The 21,987-nt window shown below is 40.5% G+C and overlaps 1 protein-coding gene across 4 annotated transcripts in view; it reads right to left on the bottom strand.

Annotated features, from left to right (window-relative positions):
* Nucleotides 1–21,987, bottom strand: part of PREX1 (phosphatidylinositol-3,4,5-trisphosphate dependent Rac exchange factor 1) — a 172,425-nt gene that overhangs the window by 59,439 nt on the left and 90,999 nt on the right. For all 4 annotated transcript variants that reach the window (XM_080558290.1, XM_080558291.1, XM_080558288.1 and 1 more), the window contains exons 6-10: nucleotides 15,883–16,044; nucleotides 10,430–10,563; nucleotides 7,023–7,138; nucleotides 5,655–5,804; nucleotides 1,722–1,869 (exon numbers count right to left, since the gene is read on the bottom strand). In XM_080558290.1, the coding sequence (XP_080414416.1) occupies nucleotides 1,722–1,869; nucleotides 5,655–5,804; nucleotides 7,023–7,138; nucleotides 10,430–10,563; nucleotides 15,883–16,044 (710 nt within the window). The remainder of the gene's footprint in view (nucleotides 1–1,721; nucleotides 1,870–5,654; nucleotides 5,805–7,022; nucleotides 7,139–10,429; nucleotides 10,564–15,882; nucleotides 16,045–21,987) is intronic.

Here is a 21,987-nt window from a genome sequence, read left to right as displayed (position 1 = left end):
TATGGGATGGTTTTCTTAAAAGCTACTTTAAGACTTCCGTGGTATTTGATTCATAAGTAAAATCAATCATCATTTGCTCCAGAAGTTTTATAAACACTGTAAAGTGTGTGATCCAGAAATATTCAGAGGTGGGTTTTTTTGGCATATGCTAGACTTGCTAAAAAAGCATCAACTCACAAAGTGAATGGCAAAACTTGATTTGTTTCCTCATCTTGTTCTAAGCAGTTCTCAGTATAACTGAGAGCATCCCCATTTCTCATACTGCCATGCTGAGTTCTCAGCTAGCGTGCCAGTCAAGACACTATTCCCAGCTCTTCCCCTGAAAGTAAGGGACTGAGAACAGCTAGGTTTCTACTCAGAAAATACAAAGGAAAATCCAGCCGATCCAGGGTTGTGCAATATGATCAGATATGTCTGGAATCTCCTGAGGTTAACAGATCCTCTCTATCACAAGCTCAGTACAGGTCAAGGCTTTGCAATCCATTTGGTGCAGTGCTGAAAAGAAGCATGGCAAGCAGATCATTTACATATATTGGCTTCAACTCCCAGACTGCAGATTGTATCACCGTTCACATGCCTCAACGCCAGTACACCCGAAGAGTGGTTAGGAAAAAGGATTTGCAGACTAGTGCCATAAACAGCCTTATAAATAAACACGTGATATTTCTAAGGTTGTTAGAAGTAGTTCATGCTTTTTTTTCCACTACAACCACATTTTATTTCTTGAATTATTAGATGCTATCTAATATCCAAAGGCCAAGAGAAAAATTACTTTTGCGGCCTTAGTGTTACTCTCAGCTGCATTTACCAGAAAACCACTAAGTACATCCCAGCACACTCCTTAGTTTCTCCCTTAGGCAGGAATATCTGAAAAAAATGAATAGGTCACAGCCAAAAAACATTGTTCAGCGGAAGCCCCAGGAATGATATGAAGAGTCTGTGAGTCATGACTGCATTGCACTGAGTTGCACTCAACTGAGTTGCCCAGGACTGCATTAACAAGCAACTTAAAAGACATTAGCAGAGGTGGTTTTTTTTGTTTGTTTTTGTTTTGTTTTTAATGGCGGATGCTGGAAAATTAGACAAAATAATGCTTTTGTCAGAGATAGGGATACCTGTAGGCACCTCAGCCTGGCCAAATCTCCACAAGAGGTTTTGATATAGCAATATTACCAACCTATGCTACTAGACTGTCTTCCGTCATGCTGAAAGCCAACACATCATTTTGGCACCCTGTAAACAAGGAGTGCTGCCTGCAAAATGCCATTACAGAGACCACAGGGAAGGAAGGGCAATTAATGGATAACCTTTTGTTTTTGTCTGCTGCACTGGCAAACAGGATATTCAGTCCTGAGAGCGGGACAGTTCTGTTGGATTTAAACATCATTTGGTCAGCATCTACTTGCATACAAGAGAGGATACAGGTTAGGCCACTAACAGCCCAGAGCTTGTGGGAGTTAAGGTATTTTTTCTTACTACTCCTTTGGCAAATTTGAAACAGCTGTTATGTGTTACTGTACAATAGAAGAAGCTGTCACTGTACAGCATAAAATAGAAATTGGTGATTAATTTTAATAAAAATTGTAATGGGGGGTAGGCCTTTCCAATTAAGCTCCATCAAAGCACATCTAATCTGACCTCACAATGCCATTCGCAGAAAATTCAGAGTCCGCTCTTTCAATTGCCATCAAAAAGGGCTTTTCAATTCAAATGCCACTTACTTGCCAAGAAAGCACTTGGGAACAGTACTTAATTTTCTTCTCCTGTCTTTGATAAGGTTCACTTTCTTGCTCATCATCATTTGGTACAGCTTCTCTCCTTTCTCTGCAATCATGACGTATGCATCCCTCTCCATTCCCAGTTTCAAACCTGGAATACAAAGCAGGAATTCCTTCAGACCCTTAGCATTAGAAAAAAGTGGCTCCTCAAAGTCAAAAGCTGAGGCCAAGCAGACAGTGATAGAAACACAAAAATGAAGAGGTTTATTTTCCAAATAAAAGGGAAATTGGATCACTTATTGATCTGAGTGCAAAGCTGTCATTGGTGCGTGTAGCACCTCAGAGAGGTTCACAGCTTTTCTTCCCAATTTTTAAAAGTAGCTTTAAACTTATGGGCCCATCACAGCACAAAAGTAGAACGGTTTACAGAACATGGAGAAGTTCCAAATAAAGAGAGAGGAAATATATACCTTTTGAAACTGAATTCCTGTTGCAATTTCACTTTTGACCCTGAAATAACTGCCTTCATAAGGCTTGTTCAAGGCACCTCTATGCTTGACAGAGCAGATGACTTTTTGAGCGTTCTATTACTTGAAGCCAAAAATACAAAACTGCTGACATCAAATTCACATCCTCAAATAAATCAAAGGTAGATGGGAACATTATTTTCTCATCCTTTCTTAATTAGCCTATTTACTAATACCCCTAGGCTAAAATTCAGTTTGAAAATCCTATTATCCAGTCATTGAAAGAAATACTGAATGATTTAAGGAATGATAGATAATTGGATACAGAGAAAATTTCACCTCCACTTTGTATGAGTTACCACATAGCACATGTTAACTTTCAAAGTGGTATAGTCAGGAGGAAGATCTCTGAAAAGAATAGCTTTCTATGTTGCAATAACTGTCCTCATAACTCACATTTTCTGACATTCTTTAAATTTGTCAAAAAAGCCTGGAAATTGAGTTTTGCCTAGAAATAAAGTGCTAATTGCTGTAAGAGGACAGCACATCAAAAAAGTTGCTTTGCTGCAGAGAACACTTTGTCTCTTCTAGCCTGAACTAACCATTTTGCTTTCTGGCTCTGCTTTTCTACAACCTTTCCTAGGCATATATGTGCATGTATGTAAATTATGGATTAGATAGTCTAGTGCAAGTCCAAAATTGAATCAGACTCAGCTGGGGACCTGAAACTGCACATTTGAACTTTTCAGAGAGAAAAGCCTAGATCTAAACCTCTTGAGTTTCAAACAAGTGCTCTGAATGCTGTTATGCTCATGCTTTTTTTTTTTTTCTCACTCCTCTTTCCTGTATCTCACCAAAAAATTGCCTGACAGAGTGTTGAAAATACAAATCTCTAAGTGCATTAGGATAACTAACCAACAGAGCAGGAAGCAAGACTCGGCAGACATTTGTTCTCCTAATCATGTTTCTGAATCATGACCAGGACTCTTCTGAATACAGGCAGCACAAATTCACTTGCAGACCTAGGGAACTCTGGAGTCCGAAGCAGAGCCCCAGAGTTTGGCCATCTCTAAGATCAATTTGAAGTCTGAATTGGCCTTGGATTTACTTGCCTAACTTTTACAGAGATTGACATTAGGTAGAGTTTAAGTGATCGGTGTAAGGCTAGAAAATGAAAACTATATTCGTTGGGAATAGCAGGTCACCCTAACTGCATTTACATTCTGTTACTTTATGGTAAGATACTGAACTTGTCAAATTAACAAATGAACAGTCTTCTGTGTCACATCAGAGCTGCTTTCTAGCTTTCTCAAAATGCTTAATGCATTTGTCTTAGAGGCTTCACATGCATGTTCCAGGAATTAGCCTTGTGCAGCACTCTGTCTTTCAAATACAGCATTTCTTGCATGTGTCTGATATGTGGCTACAGGTTTTGGCTCTGCAAATCACCTGGTTTATTGCTGTTATTCTTCCATCATCTTCCCCTAATGATTTGATCCAATTCAGTGCAAATGCTGACACATGTAGCCGAGGCTAATTTGCAACATGAACTTGTGATAGAAACCAGCCTGTGTAACAGTACACTTCTCATGCTGGTCTTACATCACCAAATTCCCCAGGCTCTGATGTAAATGGCAGGCTGAAAAGCACATTCTACCCAACTCATCCTACAGAATTGGGAATCCCACCACACCTTCTAATCCAAACACAGATAGCTTATGACTTCTCAATTACTCGGATCCAAAGGAGATTTTCCAATAAAGTCTGGAATGTCTGCCAGAATATCCATGCTTATCCATGCTCCTGTCATCAGCTGCCACATCATAAAGCCACATGACAAAAAAGTCAGAAAAAAACACTTGGAGTAGCCAACACTGCATGGAAAACTTTGACAAACTTTCTATTAAGGAACAATTCCTTTCCCTTCCTGATATTTCAGTCACCTAACTATATTCTCAAGCTCCCTGCTAGTATTTGGTTTGTTTTCCTAGTTCAGTCTTTTTACTTCTTATCGAAATTCTCTCTCCTCACACATTTTACTTGAGACGTAGGAAATTCCACAGAGTGCTAGTGACCTCATAAAGAAAAAACTCACTCTGAAATGAAGACTCACTGGATCTTTTGGAGATATGATTTAGCACTCTGAGGGTAAAACTAAGAGCCAAGAAATGTATTTTACTGAAAACATGCAAAACTGCAGCATTGGTCAATGAGTACGGATCAGCAGCTCAGAATGTTAAAACATTTCCTTTAAAAAAATCAAAACTGATTCTCTCTGTTGCATCGAGGTAGTTCTTTTGAAATCACACTATGCTTGATCTACATTTGTAGGGTAGTATCCTTGCTATTATCAAAAGGTGCATTGGGGTTCATACATGATAAGCTATGTTAGAAATATTTTACATTCTGTGATAACGTAACACTGCAATGTGATTTGTGTTTAGCAGATTAGATGTTTTCCTGCTGCAAAATATTGTAACATAAAAAATAAGGTTTGGATTGCAAAGGACATTAAAGGCTTTATATTCTCCGCTTTCATTGAACTTCAGTAACAGATCTGTAAGTGTCTTAAATAAACTTTTAAAAGTTCTTTAAAAATTTAAAGCATTATAGCATAGCAAGTACAAGTCCTGAAAACATACTACTAATAACGGGTTTCAGACTGACCTCTTTCAATACTAGCATGGATGAGCAATTAGATCTTTAATAGAGTGGTATCTGCAGAGAGGGGAACCCCTTCTAAAAGTCAGGCACAGAACATTTTAAAAGAAATGTCATTTCCTCTGACAGTGAGCTACTATTGTTCCCATTGAGCAAACAGGGAAATAGGTTCACTTGTGAAAGCTACTTCTGATTTAGAAAGGAACTCAGAACTTTTACCACCCACTGATTCACAGCTTTCCAACCCTGCTCCTATTTATTGTACAACATCATTTTAAGATAAGCTTAGTTTTTGTTTCATTCCACAAGAAAAGATAAAAGTGACAAGCACCTGCACACATTTGTCACTGCTCAGTCTAAATTTAAGTATTTCTCTTTTTTTCTCCATGAGCTGTTCTGCTTATTTCAAAATCATGCGTTTATTTTACTGATGTATTTATTTTACTTTTTCACACAAAACATTTTTGTCTTATTTATGAATTAAAGACAAAAAATTGTTTAATTTTTTTCAGTAACTTAATGCATCAAAGAAACTGACCCTTTGGTAAGTGAAAACAATTTCATAAATATTATTAACACAAGCCCGTAAAAAAAATTTAAAAACATAAAAATTGCACATATTCAGAAATGTTTGTTTTCAATCACTTGAGTTTCCTTGTCATTAAGGATAGATTTTAAGTCTTTCTCAAAACATGGAGGAAAAACTGCTATCTTTTCTTTTTCCCTCAGACATATTTCTACATGTCAATTCATTTCTCCTTTTTACACCAATTCATTCAATGCATTAAGAAATAAATTATCCACTTACTCTCTCTCTGCTCTCTTTCCTTGATTATAGCATCCAGCCATTTCTGCTTGTCCTCTGCAGTCTTGGCCATACAGACAAACCATTTGTTTTTGGCTGTGTTGTGTATCTTCCAGCCATTTGTCACCGTGTAGCCGTTGCTGTGGTAATCTGCTGTAAAATCCCAAAGCACAACACACACTGTGAACAGAAGGCCTGCTTCTTGAATCAGATCAGTGTGCGAAACCTTTATTAAAATATTCTTATTTGGAGAGCTTGATTTTTGAGGTGTTCCTTATGCATCAGTCTTACTGACTGTCCATGTGGCCGACTGTTACTTACCACCCTGGAAGTACAAACATTAATAGGAGTATCCATGGCTACGCTGTTCAACCTGAAAAATCTGTCCCCTGCACAAATTATGTAAAAAAGGTCTGTGATCAAGTGTGCCCTGTGCCCTGTGACTCCAGGGCAGTGAAACCTCATATTTGGAAGAGCCCTGACAACTTTTCTCATGACTAGAGACAGGCCAGAGATGAAAATCTACAGTGGGCACACTAATGACTGAAGTTCCATTCAAATAGATCAGCATATTCCTATTCCTAGCACAATACTTTGCCCACAAAGCTGTCTTCTCTACAGCTTCAGTCCTAAGAGTGATGTTTTGTAATTTCACCTCAGAAGAACGAAAATATTTTAAATACAATGGCATCGTTGAAAAAGGCCATGATGCTTGTTTGGATTACTTGTGCTGAACTTTCTAGAGATACACTAGCTTGTTGCATGTCACGGTTTTTGTCCACTGGACATAGGAACTCTTTAAATGTTATCTGTGAAAGGAAATAATACTAATTGCTGACTTAATACAGTAGGAGCAGGGCCTGGTGCAACTTTTGTAGATGAAATAATAAACCCATCAATTCTTCCAGCTTGTGTCAGGACACGAGAACAATAGTGCAACAGCTATTCCCATATTTCATTCTCGGCCACATTCCATGCTACTGATTTGATGCTAAGACTAATATTTGGTAGTATTCTAAATTAGAAGAAGATCTAGAAGTTCTGTTATTTTAGCTGTAATAGCTTAAGATGTAAGAAAAGAAAGGATGGAAAAAAGTTAAAAAATCTTTTACTAAATTAACTTGGATTAGGAGAAAAAATAGACAAGCTTCTGGATACATAAACTCTTCGTAAGGTCATTTCAGAATGAAGGACTAATGCCTGAAAGTATGACCAGTCTTTCAACTGTGTGAGTTGGTCTAAGAATGAAGACATCGGATGTTACACAACTAGCTAAGACTTCATTAAAGGAGAAGGATGAATACTTTTGTGCCAACTTCCCACACAAGATTTGGACTTTGTGTGGTTAAAAGACAGTATTTATTGTCTTACCTGTTCCATCCTCCACATTCTCCACCTCCATGACTTCTGTGTTTATTCGGCCTCTGAAGATATAAAGGGACCCATTGATTGACTTTGTCCGTTTAGATGCTTTTTTCCCAGCAACTCTGCAATTAGGATTTAGACTGTTAGATACACATGAGCAAATAGCATAACGTATATACAACACAGCTTGTTTTGGATTCAACGGACACAGGAAACAACAGCACAAATCAATCCAAGATATGACTATTAAAAAGGATTTGAATATAGAGTGCTATGATATATGGCTACTCTCAGATTGGAAGTAACTTGAATACTCAAGTCAGTTCACAAATATACGTGTGCAACAGTATCAGTACAGCAGGAAAGGGCTTATTTTGCAAGACTATGTGAAGACTGGGATGTATTTAAGCTTTACATTCTTGAGGACTTAACTGACTGAAATGACAGTACGACTGAACTTTATGTGGGTTTGGGATAAGAACTGCAATATCACCTGAAAAAAGGTTACATTTGCCTCCTTTTTGCCTACAGCTTTGGGAAATTTGTGGTAGGTATATAAAGTTCCGAATATGAAATGAAACATGCAAAGAGGCTAGTATCACATGGTCTGTCACATGTGTTCAACATCTCTGCATGTGGCATCTGATTTTTATGTCTACAATAGGTTTAAAACTATCCGACTGACACCTGCTGAGCTTTAATATCTAAGAACAACCCTGCTATGTGAACCAAAACATGACTGGTCAAATGATCACCATTTGAGATGGCAGGTGTCCAAACTCTGTACAGTGAGGGAATTGCTGTGGCAACTTGCCAGGTGCTCATAAGATCCAAAGAGCACTGCAATAAAAAACAGCTGGGAAGAAAATTTCTGTCAAAGTGAAATATTTGTGATAAACTGAGGTGCGATGAGAATCACCATGCTTTTTTCTGAACAATTTTTCCTTTTACAACTAGTTTAAGTGACAAATATACCTTTGGTGATGACCATATATTTACATACAATCAGACTGACAGGGACTGAGAGCTTGGAGCTATTAGATCATTTCCTAAAGACGTCTGTTAGAGTCAGGAAAAAAAAAAAAGAGCTGTACTGGCAGCCTTATAAAACTCTTTAAATACTCAGCCCACTTCCCCACATGAAACATATTGTTCCTAACATCAGGATTCAATTTAAACAGCAGTCTATGATACCACTAAAAACACAAAACAATACTCAGCTCTGAAAAAATCTATGTCATCAGTTTGTCAGGCTTCCCAACGCTTCTGCAAAGGATGAGACTGCAGTCTTAGATCTAAAATCACAGTTCTAATTCTGATGTTAAACTCGTTTTGAAACGGTCTCAACAAAGCTACCTCTAATTTAAGCTGTTGTGAAGAGATGATGCCCAAATTCAAATGGCTGCATGGTTGACTATTTACTGAAGATCAAGGGCAGAATTTTGACTGCACTTTTTGATCAAGGAAAACTCCAGTGATTTCTACAAGCATGGTATAAATGGGATAAGAACCAAGTCACTCAATTTCAAATTGCAAACTGACAAAGGAAGGGTGGTTTTTTTTTTTGGTTTGTTTGTTTGTTTTTCTTCCAAAATCTGTGTTCCACTAACATGTTGGTTGTTTGTCAAGCAGCTGGTCAAATGATCACAGCAACACAACTGGATAGACATTCATTTCCATCCTGGACTAATTATAAATAGCAGCTAGACAGGGGAAATATCCAAAACTAAAGTCACTCAGCAATCCCTAAATATATATTTTTCAATTGGCAATTACAAGCAGACTTAACAAAATATTCCATTTTTTAATGGAAATCAGATTCTGGGCATTTCATCAGTCTAAGCTACATTATTAGACAAAGATAAACAATATCGATCCTTTGGGAAAATCAAAGTGCTACAGCAGCCTCCTCCAAAATCAAGCCAAACTACAGCGTAGCTCAGTAACATCACTGTACAAAAACAGAGGGTTGCTTAAAAGGCAGCAGAACATTTTGTTTTCTAAATCTTAGTATTCTGGGAAAAATGCCTGGACAGCGGGAGGGGCTAGGCTAACCTGAACTACAAACAGGACTAGAAAGACAGTTTTTAAGAGCTCTGAAGAATTAAAAGATTAGATAGCAAGTTGATTTTTTAAAGGAATAGTTTTCTGTTAGACAACTCCAATTTCTGAACTCTGTTTCATATGAAAGAATGAATTTTGACAAATTGGTAAAGTGTCAAAATAAAATGTTTTCTCTTTCTTGCTTCATTTCAGCAACATCAGAATGCTTCAATTAGATAAGATTAGAAGCCATTTAAGATCAAATTGCCATTTTTTCTTTTAATTTAAATATTTATATTACATTGTAATAATTTCTAATGTAGATTTCACCTAAAAATTGTATTTTACGTTAGAGTTTCACCGTTATTCACACAGGAAGTATGAACACTAGTGTCATGATTTTTTTCCCAGCTTAATGGTTCCAAAATTTCCATGAACAAAAAAATGGAAATTTAACCCACTTTTTGAAACAGAAGAATTTTCTTTGGATAAAACACTCTAGTTTTTGAGAAGTTCTAATTGGTTTGGCCATTCCGCTCGGTCATCGCCAGTAAAGAGGTATAAACTGAAGAAGAGGGAGGATATTACAGGAAGGAAAGGAAGAGGAGAATCTGAATAGTAGAGGATGTATGATAAATCCAGAAAAGACCAAGACATGGGAATGAGACTAGAAGTGTGGAGGTGAAAAACTTTAGAACTGAAATACGTTATAATTGCTGCAGAAGAAAATTGCCTTCTTCACTGCCAACGCTATTTTAATAATAAGTAGTAGGTGTTAACAATGCTTATGTTTTATAAGGTAAAATGATACAAAAATTGCCACTAGTATAAGAAAGGAAGACAATGCACAAAGCACGTGGGCTGCAAATGCTGAACAGCAACTTACTGATCATCTCTTCCTCTTTCCTCTGTGCCCTGCATCCACCTAATGTTCTCCTAGTCTTCTATTTTCCCCTTTCTTGGCTTTATATCATTTTTCATGTCACCCTTGTCTGCTTAGAACAACCTCACAAAGAAAGTTGGCAAGGCCTGCTTCTGCACATCACTCCTGGAGATCCATCTGCTCTGGGAAGCTTTCCAGCTGTAAGAACTCACTTAGTGATTTTTTTTTGCACTGTATCAACTTCTTTCTTTGGATTGTGTGCTTCTCAGAGTGGGGACCCCATTAATCTCTGGCATATTTATCTTACCATGTAGTAATTTCCTTCTCACGTAGTCTAAGCAATAGCAGCAGTCAAAAACAGAGGAAAGTCACACCTGTGACTCAGCCTTACATAGCAACAGGGAATACAGTGAGTGATTAGTAATTGACCATACTTCCCATTTGCAAAACCTCCGAACAGTCCCATTATAAAAGCAGAGGGACTCACCTGGATTTCCTCTTGCAATAGACTAGTAGATTATCAAACAGAAAGAACATTCTCTCTTGGATGTTCCCTGCTGAGATTTTTAACAAAGTCCCTTGGAGCAAGAGCTGCGTGCAGATATCTGTAAGATTCGACCCCTGAAACAGAAAAGAGATCTTTTATTTTTCACTTTTTTGTGTGCACACAACGAAGCACTTTTACTAAAGCTCTGTTATTTTATCTGCACTTCATTAAACTGCCAAATGATTGATGCACTTAGGAGGAGGAAGTCCTCAATTTCTTATTGCAGCTAAACACATCATGCCTTTTCTGTGTTACAAATACTTTTATACAAATCCTCATACTCTGTGATAAATATTCCTTAGATCCAAGAGATTTTTCCTTAGAAAAATCTTTCATTCTCAAAGCAGTTGTTTTGTGAGTCTCTCAAGACCATTAGTCTTCCCATCGTATCCTAAGTATTCACTCAAAATATGACAAGCGATGGCTTTAGGAAAGCTTTATAATAAAAAAAATAAAAAAAAAAAGTGATATTTCTCTAACATTGTAGATCTGATTGTGGCACGAGTCACTATTAACCATCCCAATGGAAAATCATCTCAGTGGTGATCTCTCTCTCCAGCTCTTCTGTTAGAAGTATATGCAGCTGCTCTCCTTTCTGGACCTCTAATGAACACATGCAAGTCAGAAACGTAGCCATGAAAACCACAGGTCGGGTCCTGGACACTGTGCTAGGTGCAAGCCATCATATGCACTGAACTGCAGATATGCAGATAACTGAGCTTGATGCTCAAGCCATTCAATCACATGAGGATCCCTGGAAGCTGAAAACCAAAGTAGATTACTCTAAACCATTCAATCCCCAAATTGTTACTCAGATTATTCCTAGGAAAAGTAATCACATAGTCTTTGAAATGGGAGTTTTAGGGCCAATGCAGTTGGGCACAAATGAAAATCAACCATGGGACTGTGCTGGATCACTCTCAGAACAGGCAAATTCCAAGTGTCTGCTCATTCTGAATGAGCACAGTTGAGAATCTGCTCTTCAGTTGCACCACTGACCAAACAAGATAGGTTTGGCTAAACCCTAGGCACTAGTTCCTTGGTCTACTATTACTTCAAAGGTACAAGATCATCAACAAAAAGGTTTCTTTTCAGGAAAACACATGGAGACATAAGAAACATTTACCACCCAGTCCTGGAACACTTAATATTTTTTGCATTTCTTTTTGAGTTGGAAGGAAGAATAACTTAGGGTAACAGTGTGGGTTCCTCCCATGGTTGGCATGCAGATAAGGGAGTCAACCAGATAATGTGACCCACTGTCTTGAGTCTTACTGGAAAAGAGAACTGACTTTGGAGTGCATGACATTCATTATCAACAAAACCGCTTGATTTGCAAAGGTCCAATAACTCTAATATTCACAAATACCACAAAAGACTCGTAAAACGTAATTCACCCCACTTACAGAAACTGAAGACATCTCTCTGAACAGGCATGAAATCCAGTTCTATCTAGAAAGTCACCTCAAAAGGATTTGTTTGAATGATTTTAGAGATTGTATGAGTGAATATTTTTCAGGAAGGTGCAGTCTGCTACCATTAAGCTATTCAGGGAAAATCACTGAATTGAAATCAGCCTTTCTAAATGCAATGCAGTCACCCTAAAGGTGTGAATAAAGTTTTAATGACATTGTTTTCTAAATCAAACCTTGCAAGCTGTGCTGTGTCTTGCTTTTAGTTAACAAGGAGTCTGCTATTCTTTAAAGGCTGCCAAGTATGGACATCAGTTTTGTGTATTCCACATATGTGTTTCTGTACTTTGTGGATTTAGTCATGCAGGAACTAGCTCGATGCAATATTTCCATCTGCTGCCCTGATATGTTTTTACTTTTTTAAATCCACCTATAGAAATACATGTCCAGAAGTGAACACTCGTTAATTTGAAAATGACCTGCTGACCATGACTATCTACATGGGAATTCACTATATATCAGAAATATAACCCCAAAGCCTAGTAACACACACACAAATAGGAACAGAAACCAACCAACTGTATAACATAGAAGCATGTTCCCCACACGGTTTGCCCATGTAGAAATCAAGGCGTTAGAGCACCTCAGCATCAAGTACTTAATTCCCTAAAAGACACACTGAGGAAGCAAAAGCAAGGAGCACAGTGACATCAGTAATTGGACTTAATCTTTTACTGACACAAGAATTACCAGGTAAAATTCTCTGGCCTATTTTGTATAGGAAGTCAAAGCATACAAGTTGGTCCTCACCTTAAAATCTAAGAATCTTTATTTTTCCATCAGACCCATCATTATGGTATCTGAACATCGTTGATGCATTTCTGTTTGCTGTTGGCCTAGCTACTTCCCATTTATACCAATCTGAGAGTTTTTTCAATAGTAAGAAACAGAGCAGTAAGATTTATTTGATGTTTTCAGAGACAAGACAGGATTTCTCACCTTTCTAAGTGGGACCAAGCTGCAGGCAAAAAAAGAAAACATCATAGCTGGTGGAATTGCAAATTACAGCCAATTACAAAACACTTGATCTGCCTGAGCGCTAACACATCTTACAACTCATGCTGTTCTGTGATGGGGGTTTTGCTTCCCTAAACATTTCAGACTGGGAGAATGTGTGGATTCTTCACGTAGCAATTCTTTAGTGAAAATAATTCACAAGGACTCATGAGGAGGAGCTGACCCCATAGAATAATCAATATGTAATTAACTGGTTCTTCACTAACCAAACAAAAACATTTTACACAAAAGCTGGACTTCTCATGCATCCTCTACTTTCCCCGCCCTTTTTAAAACTAATTTGTTTCCCCGAAGGATTAACCAGAATCAAATTGGCCTGCCTGAGACTACTCCATAAAACACAACTACAAGGAATCTGTGCATTCCAGAAGGATGAATCTGAGCAGAGTTCACTTAGATGAATAAAACTCTGATCAAGCTGCGGATCTTCAAAGGCTCCCCAGGCTTGGCTTACTTCAACATGACCCATCATTATAACATGTTTCAGAAAGAGACTGATAGGATGATGCCAGCGCATGATAGTGAGAATGGTTGTATTAGACGGAGAGACAGACTGGTAGGCAGAGATTTTGAAGAAAAAATGTGGAACTGAGGCAAATGCTCAAGAAAATAACTACTGCTCTTAGTGAAGCTAGAGATGACCCTTGGGAGCAAGAAGAGACATGGCAGAAGTCGAACGATGTTATGTTGTTCCTCATGTTGGAAATGTTGAGGGTGGCGCTGATGGCAATAAGATAGAGATAGGTCAGGGATGGTCCCACTGGGACAGTTGTAAGGAAGCACGTGATCATAGAAACCAGTGAAACTGTGCTGGTTTGGTTAAACAGAAACTCTAGGTAAGGTGGAGCCTGTTCCAAATTAAGTGAAAAAATTACTCCCAAGCTTCATGTTGGGCCGCTTGCATATTCCACAGAGTCAGGATACCTCTCAGGTAGTCATAAAGAACTTGGTCATAAGTAAGCTGATGTTTACTTCTTTTTGACAATTTCAATGGCTTGTACTAAAGCTGCTGGAAGCTATGGGCCTTATCAGATTAGTACATATGGTAAATAACCACACATACAGGACATAAACGTTTCAGAATCTAAAACCATGATAATAGAGAAAGAGATTTTCTATTTTCTAGGAGAGATTACCATCAGATGAACAGAAAATCTGAACGTGACATTTGCCTTACACACTTTCTCTTACAGACAGCTCTGCGGTTTGCATCCCTGTATGGTTAAGTTAAAAATGTTTTTAATTCATCAGTTGCAACATTCCACAGGATAGGAGTTAGGAACCCTTCTCATTAGGAACAAACTGTGAAATCCATCTGAAAGAACTGAAAACAGTTATTCACTAACATAGCACTTTGCAAAAAAGTCCTAAGTTGCAAGACTATGGCACTGTGGCAACCAAAAGATAAGAAACTGTCATTCAGTTTCAGATTTCTTTATGGGCACAGAAGAAAAAATGTGATCATGTTTAGTATTAGTCTGCATCTGTGATTTATAAAGCGAGCTTTCCTCCTCTCAATATGCCACAAGGAGATTCAGTAACTTTCCACAGCTTACTGATAGTCAAAAACACTTCTCCCGTTTTGAACTTTTGGGGTGAGTGACATAAGTGACTTTGTTACATATAAACAAATCTAAACGGATTTTTAGGCCCAGAATGTTGCTGTGGATTAGTACCCCATCTCCCACCCCCAACACTGCAATAAGTTTGATACCACTTCATTTATGACATCGTGGACACTTTCAGAGTCATGTTTCAAGCTCTAGAGTTCAAACCATACCTCTTGCCTGGAGGACCCATGAGTTGCACTGAACCTGAAATGGTTTTAACTGCTTCTGGAAATCCTGCTATATAGAATATTACATGACCTTTTTTGTTTGTTGAGCTTGCTATCCAAAAAATAAATACACAGCTGGATATCTGGGTTACTCTCGTGTCTTTAGCTAGATGCCAAGAACATCCTTGAGGGGAAAAAATGAGCAAGGTTTAAAATATACACAAAAGACAGAAAAAACAACCCAAAAAAGATTTGTGGAGAGCACCCAAGACTCCAAACATGAGGAAGTTTATATGACCTCTAAAAAGATGTCCTCAGCTGGCAATGATCAGCATCAATATTTTAAAAGTCAGTCTTGCTACATGCCGACACCAATGTCTTTATGAGACCATTTAACACCGCTGACTCCCTGTGGTGCACCTCCCAGAGGCTTCCAACTGCACTGACTCAAGGGCCTCAACTAAAGTCATCACAAGATAAGCTGCCAACCCTTTTGTGCACCATCCCAACTTCCCAGTATTTCTCCCGGGTGGCTCTTCTTTCAGATTTCCTCTGTCCCCAAGCTTCACATCTCAGCTACCTTCCTCTCTTATTTTTCTCTCTTCCAGAGTACGTGCTTCCACCTATACAGATACACCTACTGATAAACACATCCCTATAAACACATCTATGAAAAACTTAACTGGAGTAAATACAAATATACTAGTTGCTTTCTAACTGAACCTTTATCTTTTATACAGGAAATCTGTAGGAAGCCAACTTTCAAAGCTCCCACAAAAACGAAAGGCTCGTAGGAACGAAAACAGAAGCTTGTGTTATTTAAACCACTCCTGATTTCATCTTCTAGTTTTGTCCTTCAAATGAAACCTGACCATTTGAAATTTTAGTCCTTTCCAGCTCTAGTACCTTTCTTTATTTCATGATCTGTTTCTTCTGCTACAATTTAGCAGTAGCCTGCACTCCCCAAAATAAACACTGAATTCTAAACCTGTCAAAGTGATGCCACCCACACCTTTTAGTACATTTATACATCAGAAATCCCTGTACACATTATGAACCACCAAACTTCAGCCCACTAAACCATGCAGTGAATTGTCTCCAGAGGGCTTGCTAATCCTGCACCATACCTCCCATCCTTCAATGTGGGACTGCAACTGTTCAAGGGCTTCCAGTTTCTCCATCTGTCTCTTGGTCTCGTTGATATTTGTGCAGACCGTCTTCATTGCCTGCAATGCATTCTGGACAGCTGGGTGATCAGGATGCTTGGAGGGAGTCCTCTTAGCCAATTCCTTCAGAAAAAAATAAAAAATAAAAAATCTAGAAGTTGCATGTGGAAAGCAAACAGCAGTGAAAGTGCAGTCCTGTAGGAAAATGACAATAATGCAGCAGAACTAAAGGAAATTTGCGGGTATGTTACTGTAGATACTGTTCCCTGCTCTTCATGTGTACAGGGTTGCTGCTTCATATGAATGCTGTTAAATAAGTTAAGGAATTACTTATGTTAAATGTATCAAATTAAAAGAGTTCAAGCCACACGTTTTGCTGTATCAAGTACATTTGCTTCTAGCATGACCCAAGGCCAAATAAATTAAAATAAATTATTACATAAAAAAACACCGTCCACGTCAAAGACATCCACTGGCCTGTTGACTTAGCCGTGGTCTTCATCCTATACCATTCCCAGTGATACACATCCAACGTTTCACTGAAGCTGCGCTGGGCTCCATCACGATCTGATGAAGACTCTGCCCATGGCAGGTCTCTTTAAGAACAACCAGAGCTATGGAAGCTGGGTTTTGTGTAAGGAATGGCCTTACGGGAACAATGCTAAGGCTGTATATGCCATACACAGTACTTACACAGATGGTCAGGCGTAGGCTAATCCCAACGCACGTCAAGCTTCAGGACCTAGGTTGTTTAGATCTACAAACAGCAGAGAAATGCTACCAGTGTGCAAGGCAGATTCACCTAAAGCCGGAACGGCCCTCATGACAAGCCTCTTTCCCCTGACTATGGCAGGATCCCAATGTGATGCCACCCCTAACCTAGATTCCTCAGAGTACAGGTGTCTTCCATGAGCGGAGGCGAGGGGCTGCCTCCGGCCCGGCACCGCCGGTCCCACTCACAGCTCTGTCCCATGAGGGTCAGCAGCGATCAAGCCAGAGGCCTACCCTGGCAGCCAAGAGGGCAAACCACATTTTGGGGTGTGTTAAACACAGCACGGCCAGCCAGGGAGGTTTTCCCGCCCTATTTCTTGTCAGCACGGCCTCGCTTCAATATTGTGCGCAGTTCTGGGCTCCACAGTATAAAAAGGATGTTAAGATCCTTGAAAGCACCCAGAGCTGGGTAACAGAGCTGGAAGGCATGTCCTGTGAGAGAGCCTGAGGGCACTTGGGTTGTCTAACCTGCAGAAAAGAAACTGAGAGGTGAGCTCACTGCTCTCTGCAACTTCTTGAGGAGGGGAAGCCAAGGGGTGCTGGTCTCTGCTCCCTGGTCACCAATGATAGGACATGTGGAAACGGCACAAAGCTGCACCTGGGGTGGCTCAGACTAGGTATTAGAAAGCATTTCTTTACCATGAGGGTGGTCAAACACTGGAACAGGCTTCCTAGCGAGGTGGTTGTTGCCCCATGCCTGTCAGTGTTCAAGAGGTGTTTGGATAATGCCTTTAATAACATGCTTCAGTTTTTAGCTAGCCCTGAAGAGGTCAGGCAGTTGGACTAGAAGTTTTTTGAATACCCTTTCCAACTGAACTATTCTATTTTATTCTAAACATGCTTAAGAAAGGGCAAACCCCCTTCCCCCAGTCATGTTGAGGAGGGGAGTTAGGGAGCTGCTGGATGGACAGACAGAAGCCAGCCAAGATCAATCACCACACTCAGTTAAGTGCCTACAGCTCTAGGCAGTCAGTCTGCATGTCCAGAAATCACAGGGAAATTCACTAACCACAGGAGTCCCATGTTTGTTTTTGTGTGTATGTGCGTCAGGGATGTACAATGCTCATTTTATCAAGGAGAAAACAAACACAAGAGTAAATTGTCCAAGAGCAAGCCACTTGCAGAACCAAGACTTTCTAGTTCTCAGTGCTTTTACCTCCAAGACAGGCACGTCGCAAGTAGAGAGGGCTCCCCCAAAGGCAAACATGATGGCATGAGAAAGAGAGGTGCCAAGAGAGCAGCAGGAGTTTAGCAAGGACTCCTCCTCACCTCTAGGAGGCTGGGGCATGTATTTTGACTGGAGAGAGTAACAGAGATGAACAGCTTGCCTGCTCTGAAGGAGTTCATAAGAGACTGCTTCACTTGATTCAATACACAATATCCCATAAACACTGCCCACTGAAGAACAACAGGAGGAAAACTTGGGACCTGACAACATTTACCAGAGTTTGGCAAAAGGGGCAACCACTGTCAACTCAGTATTAATCATTTTTTTAGACCAATGCTATTTTATAGTCAGCCACAATTGGATAAAAATGCATTAACGAATCCTTAACTAAGGCTAGTAGTTCCCTCTTGATACATAATACCGTGTTTAACACCCACATTTTTAGATTGCCGGGAATATTTCTCTTTCTCCCTATGTTATGTTTTGCCTCAACATGTTATTTGGTTGTTTTAAAGTCCCATGACTAAATGGCAAACTGCTGCTGAATTGCATCATTTTGCATGAGAGAGAAAAAAGAGTTTGAAATGGTGCCTGCACAGCAGTGTGGTCTGAACAGAGCTGAACTGCCTCAGCCCAGAGCTCCCACAGCTAAGGGTAAAGACAGCCAAACTGTTCCAGGTGGTATTCAGCCAAGATTAGAGATTACAATTCCCAAATGCTTGTCATGGGCTCCGACAAAGTTTATTCTATGGTCTGATTTGTCTTTGGCTTCTCCATGTTGTCATGTTAACCTAAGCAAGCGTCTCCTCACCCCACTGTTTTTTGCCATATTGGCACTAAAGATCTTTGTGCCATGCTGTCTTGCTTGACACTGACATACTCTGATTGCAGGTATGATCCTGAGTATGGCTGGGGCTCAGCTCCCCTAAATTGGTAGCGCAACTGCAATACAAACTCTGCTCCTAAACTGGCTTGTGTCCTCACACGCCCTCTAGATCAACTTAACTGGCTCTTCTAGGGTGAAGGTACATAGCCTGTGAGACAGGGGAGGGATGTGAGCTGAAGCTTAAGTCCTGCTGAAGCTTGCATTACTTTATGGTAACTCCAATAGCTGCTAATCCAACCACTTAGCCAATCCAGACACTGGGCTGCTAAATCAAGGAGCTTTCTCTGTCCTAGTGTTGATTCATACATCAGCTCTACAAAGTTCTCCAGACAGAAGTCTCGTTTAGTGGGTGACAGGTTTGTGCATACCTCGCTGTACTTTTCTACTAGCATGAATGTCTGCAGAATAAATAATTGGGACTGTGAGGTGCAGAATATTGTCTATATTAACTTCTCAGTTTGCAGAATGTTCTAAACTCAAGTCTGCACCTTGAGATGAAACTACTCGGCTACTCAGACACCTTTAAATAACACAAAAGACAGGTCTCGTGAGAATCCAGACAACACAATGGGAGGTACCCTCATTCCTACCCAGACAGATCCTGGACACAGAAAGGTCCAAATGAATGGGGGGGAATGTCCGTGTTTGTCCAGTAAAATGCGACTATTCAATTCTTTGGATAGACTTGGTATTTTGAGAATTTATTCACAGCTGCAGTTTCTCCTTCCTCAAAATTACAGACAGTGATTGACAATTGCTGAATGACAATGGAGGAGATGGTCATGTGCTGACAACTGGGAATCCCACTAAGAGAGGAGTTAATGATTGTAACTCTTGGATGATTTACAGAGCAACACATGAAGAAGAAAGGGAAGCTGCCTGCTACAACTGTCAGTCACTATCACAAATGTAATTCCCTGGGGAATTTCTCACCCCACTTTTGTTCAAAGCACAGCCAGGGCAAGTAAGGAGAAGAGAGGGGTTGCACCTTGGTGACACCAGCCTCTGTTTCCAAAACAGAGAACAATTTTTGCTACATGACTCTCATTAAAATCTTTGCTTGTAAGCAAAGGGAGACAGCCTGTGGCACACATCCATCTCCCTGGCTCCAGCAGCACAGTAGCCTGCTTTGATGCCCCAGACACCCCCCTCCCCTATTGTGTCCTCATACTCTGCAGAATACCCCCCAGCTGCTCTGTGCCTCCTCCTGCCTGAAAGCAGGGAAGATATGGGAGCAAGTGCCTACTTTCTGGCCCCCAGCATTTTCTGCAGTGGCTGCTATTGTGAGGAAAATGAAGCTCTTTGACACTCCTGAGTCTTTTCTCATTCTCCCTTTCCCCTATACCTACCCCCCAGTCTCCTGACTTTGGGTGATGCTCTGTCTTGCCAAAGAAGGAAGGGCAGAAAATGGCACCACAGCACCTTCCCCCCCGCCCCCAGCTAGCTGCCTGCAGTGCTGACCAAGGAGCAGGAGAGGAGGCTGGAAAAGGCAGGGAGAGGAGTGCTGGCTGGGCACTCATCTGCCTCAACAGCAGCAGCAGCTGAAACAGTCAGAGCAGTGGCACTCCGTTGGGGCAGGTGTCTCGCTTGTCCCACCACGACTCAGTCGTAAGCCAGGCAAGGAAGAGCCCTGCTGCTCTGCCACTGACAGCCCCTGAAAGAGCAGAGCCCGGCACTTCTGAAACACGGCCAGGGAGCTCTGGGTGCTTATTTACTTCAGTGACAGATTTATGATGTGTAAACTATGAGAGCATTTGCCAACATGTTGAAAGGCAGCTGAGAGAGAGACCAGATGGCAAACCTTGGGTATGACGGCCCTGTCTTCCATACAGCTCGTCTATACTGCTGTCTGGAAGGACTTCATGTATTGCAACTTATGCACCACTAGGCCTAGGACATGAGGTTGCCACCACTTGCAGAAATCTATTCCTTGCGAAGACTGTCTTAAACTAATTCATAAAATATCTACTTTCTAGCTACAAAGTTGTTAATCCTTCAGACTAACCAGCAGTTGAGAACAGAAAAGCTGGTATTTTTCACAGCCTTTCTAATCTTCAGCGTTATCCTCTGACTTCTCTCTTCCTCTTGAAAAAAAAAGTTGCAAACATATTCTGTATTATAAGCTTGAAAAAAAGAACTGTTCTTTAATGAACACAGATCAAAATGGGAACTGTCTCCTCTCAGCACAGCATTCTCCTTTTATTGCACAGCTTTTTCATAGCTGCCAAGTTTGAGGTTGTGCCACTCACAGCACCTATACACAGAGCCCAACTGATTTTACGAGGGGAGTAACAGCACTCAGACATCCACAGCCAGCTGTAGTGTCCCTCTAAACAGCATGCAGAAAGGAAGGATAGGTAATCTACCTATCTACCCAAACCTACCCTATTTTCATTTAAAACTTCAGTCCTGTCACCACAGCCCCTCATAGAGTCCCTCCTCATCTTTCCTGTAGGCCCCCTTTAAGTTCTGGAAAGCTCCTATAAGGTCTCCCTGAAGCCTTCTGTTCTCCAGGCTGAACTTCCCCAGGTCTCTCAGCCTCTCTTCACAGCAGAGGTGCTCCAGCCCCCTGATCACCCTTGTGGCCCTCCTCTGGACCCACTCCAACAGATCTACATGCTCTTATGCTGGTGGCTCCAGAGCTGAATGCAGCACTGCAGGTGGGATTTCAAGAGAGCAGAGGGGGAAAATCATCTCCCCTGACCTGATAGTTTCCAGGAGGATCTGCTCGAGGATCTTGCCAGGCACAGAGGTGAGAATGACTGGCCTGTAGTTCCCTGAGTCTTCTTTTTTTCCCTTTTTAAAAATTGGGGTGGTGTTTCCTCTTTTCCAGCAAGTGTGAACTTCAGACTGCCATGACTTCCCAAATGTGATGGATAGTGTCTTAGAAAGTTCATCTACCAGTTCCCTCAGGACCTTTGGATGCATCTCATCAGGACTCATGAACTTGTGTTCCTTCAGGATCCTTAGATGCTCTTGCACCTGATCTCCTTCTTCATTCTCCCAGTCCCTGTCTTTGCCTTCTGCCTCCTGGGTGATAAGGTTAGAGCACTTGCTGGTAAGGGCTGAAGCAAAAAAGTCACTGAGTACCTCAGCCTTCTCCATATCCTGGGTAACCAGGTCTCCTGTTTCCTTTAGGAGAGGGCTCACATTTTTCCTAGTCTTCCTTTTATCACTGACATCGTTGTAGAAACCCTTCTTGTTGCCCTTGATGTATCTGGGCTTTAGCTTTCCTAACTTG

The sequence above is a fragment of the Anser brachyrhynchus genome (assembly GCF_964034855.1).
Source record: "Anser brachyrhynchus genome assembly, chromosome: 16".
Lineage (NCBI taxonomy): Eukaryota > Metazoa > Chordata > Aves > Anseriformes > Anatidae > Anser > Anser brachyrhynchus.
This window is presented reverse-complemented; position numbering and strand designations above follow the sequence as displayed.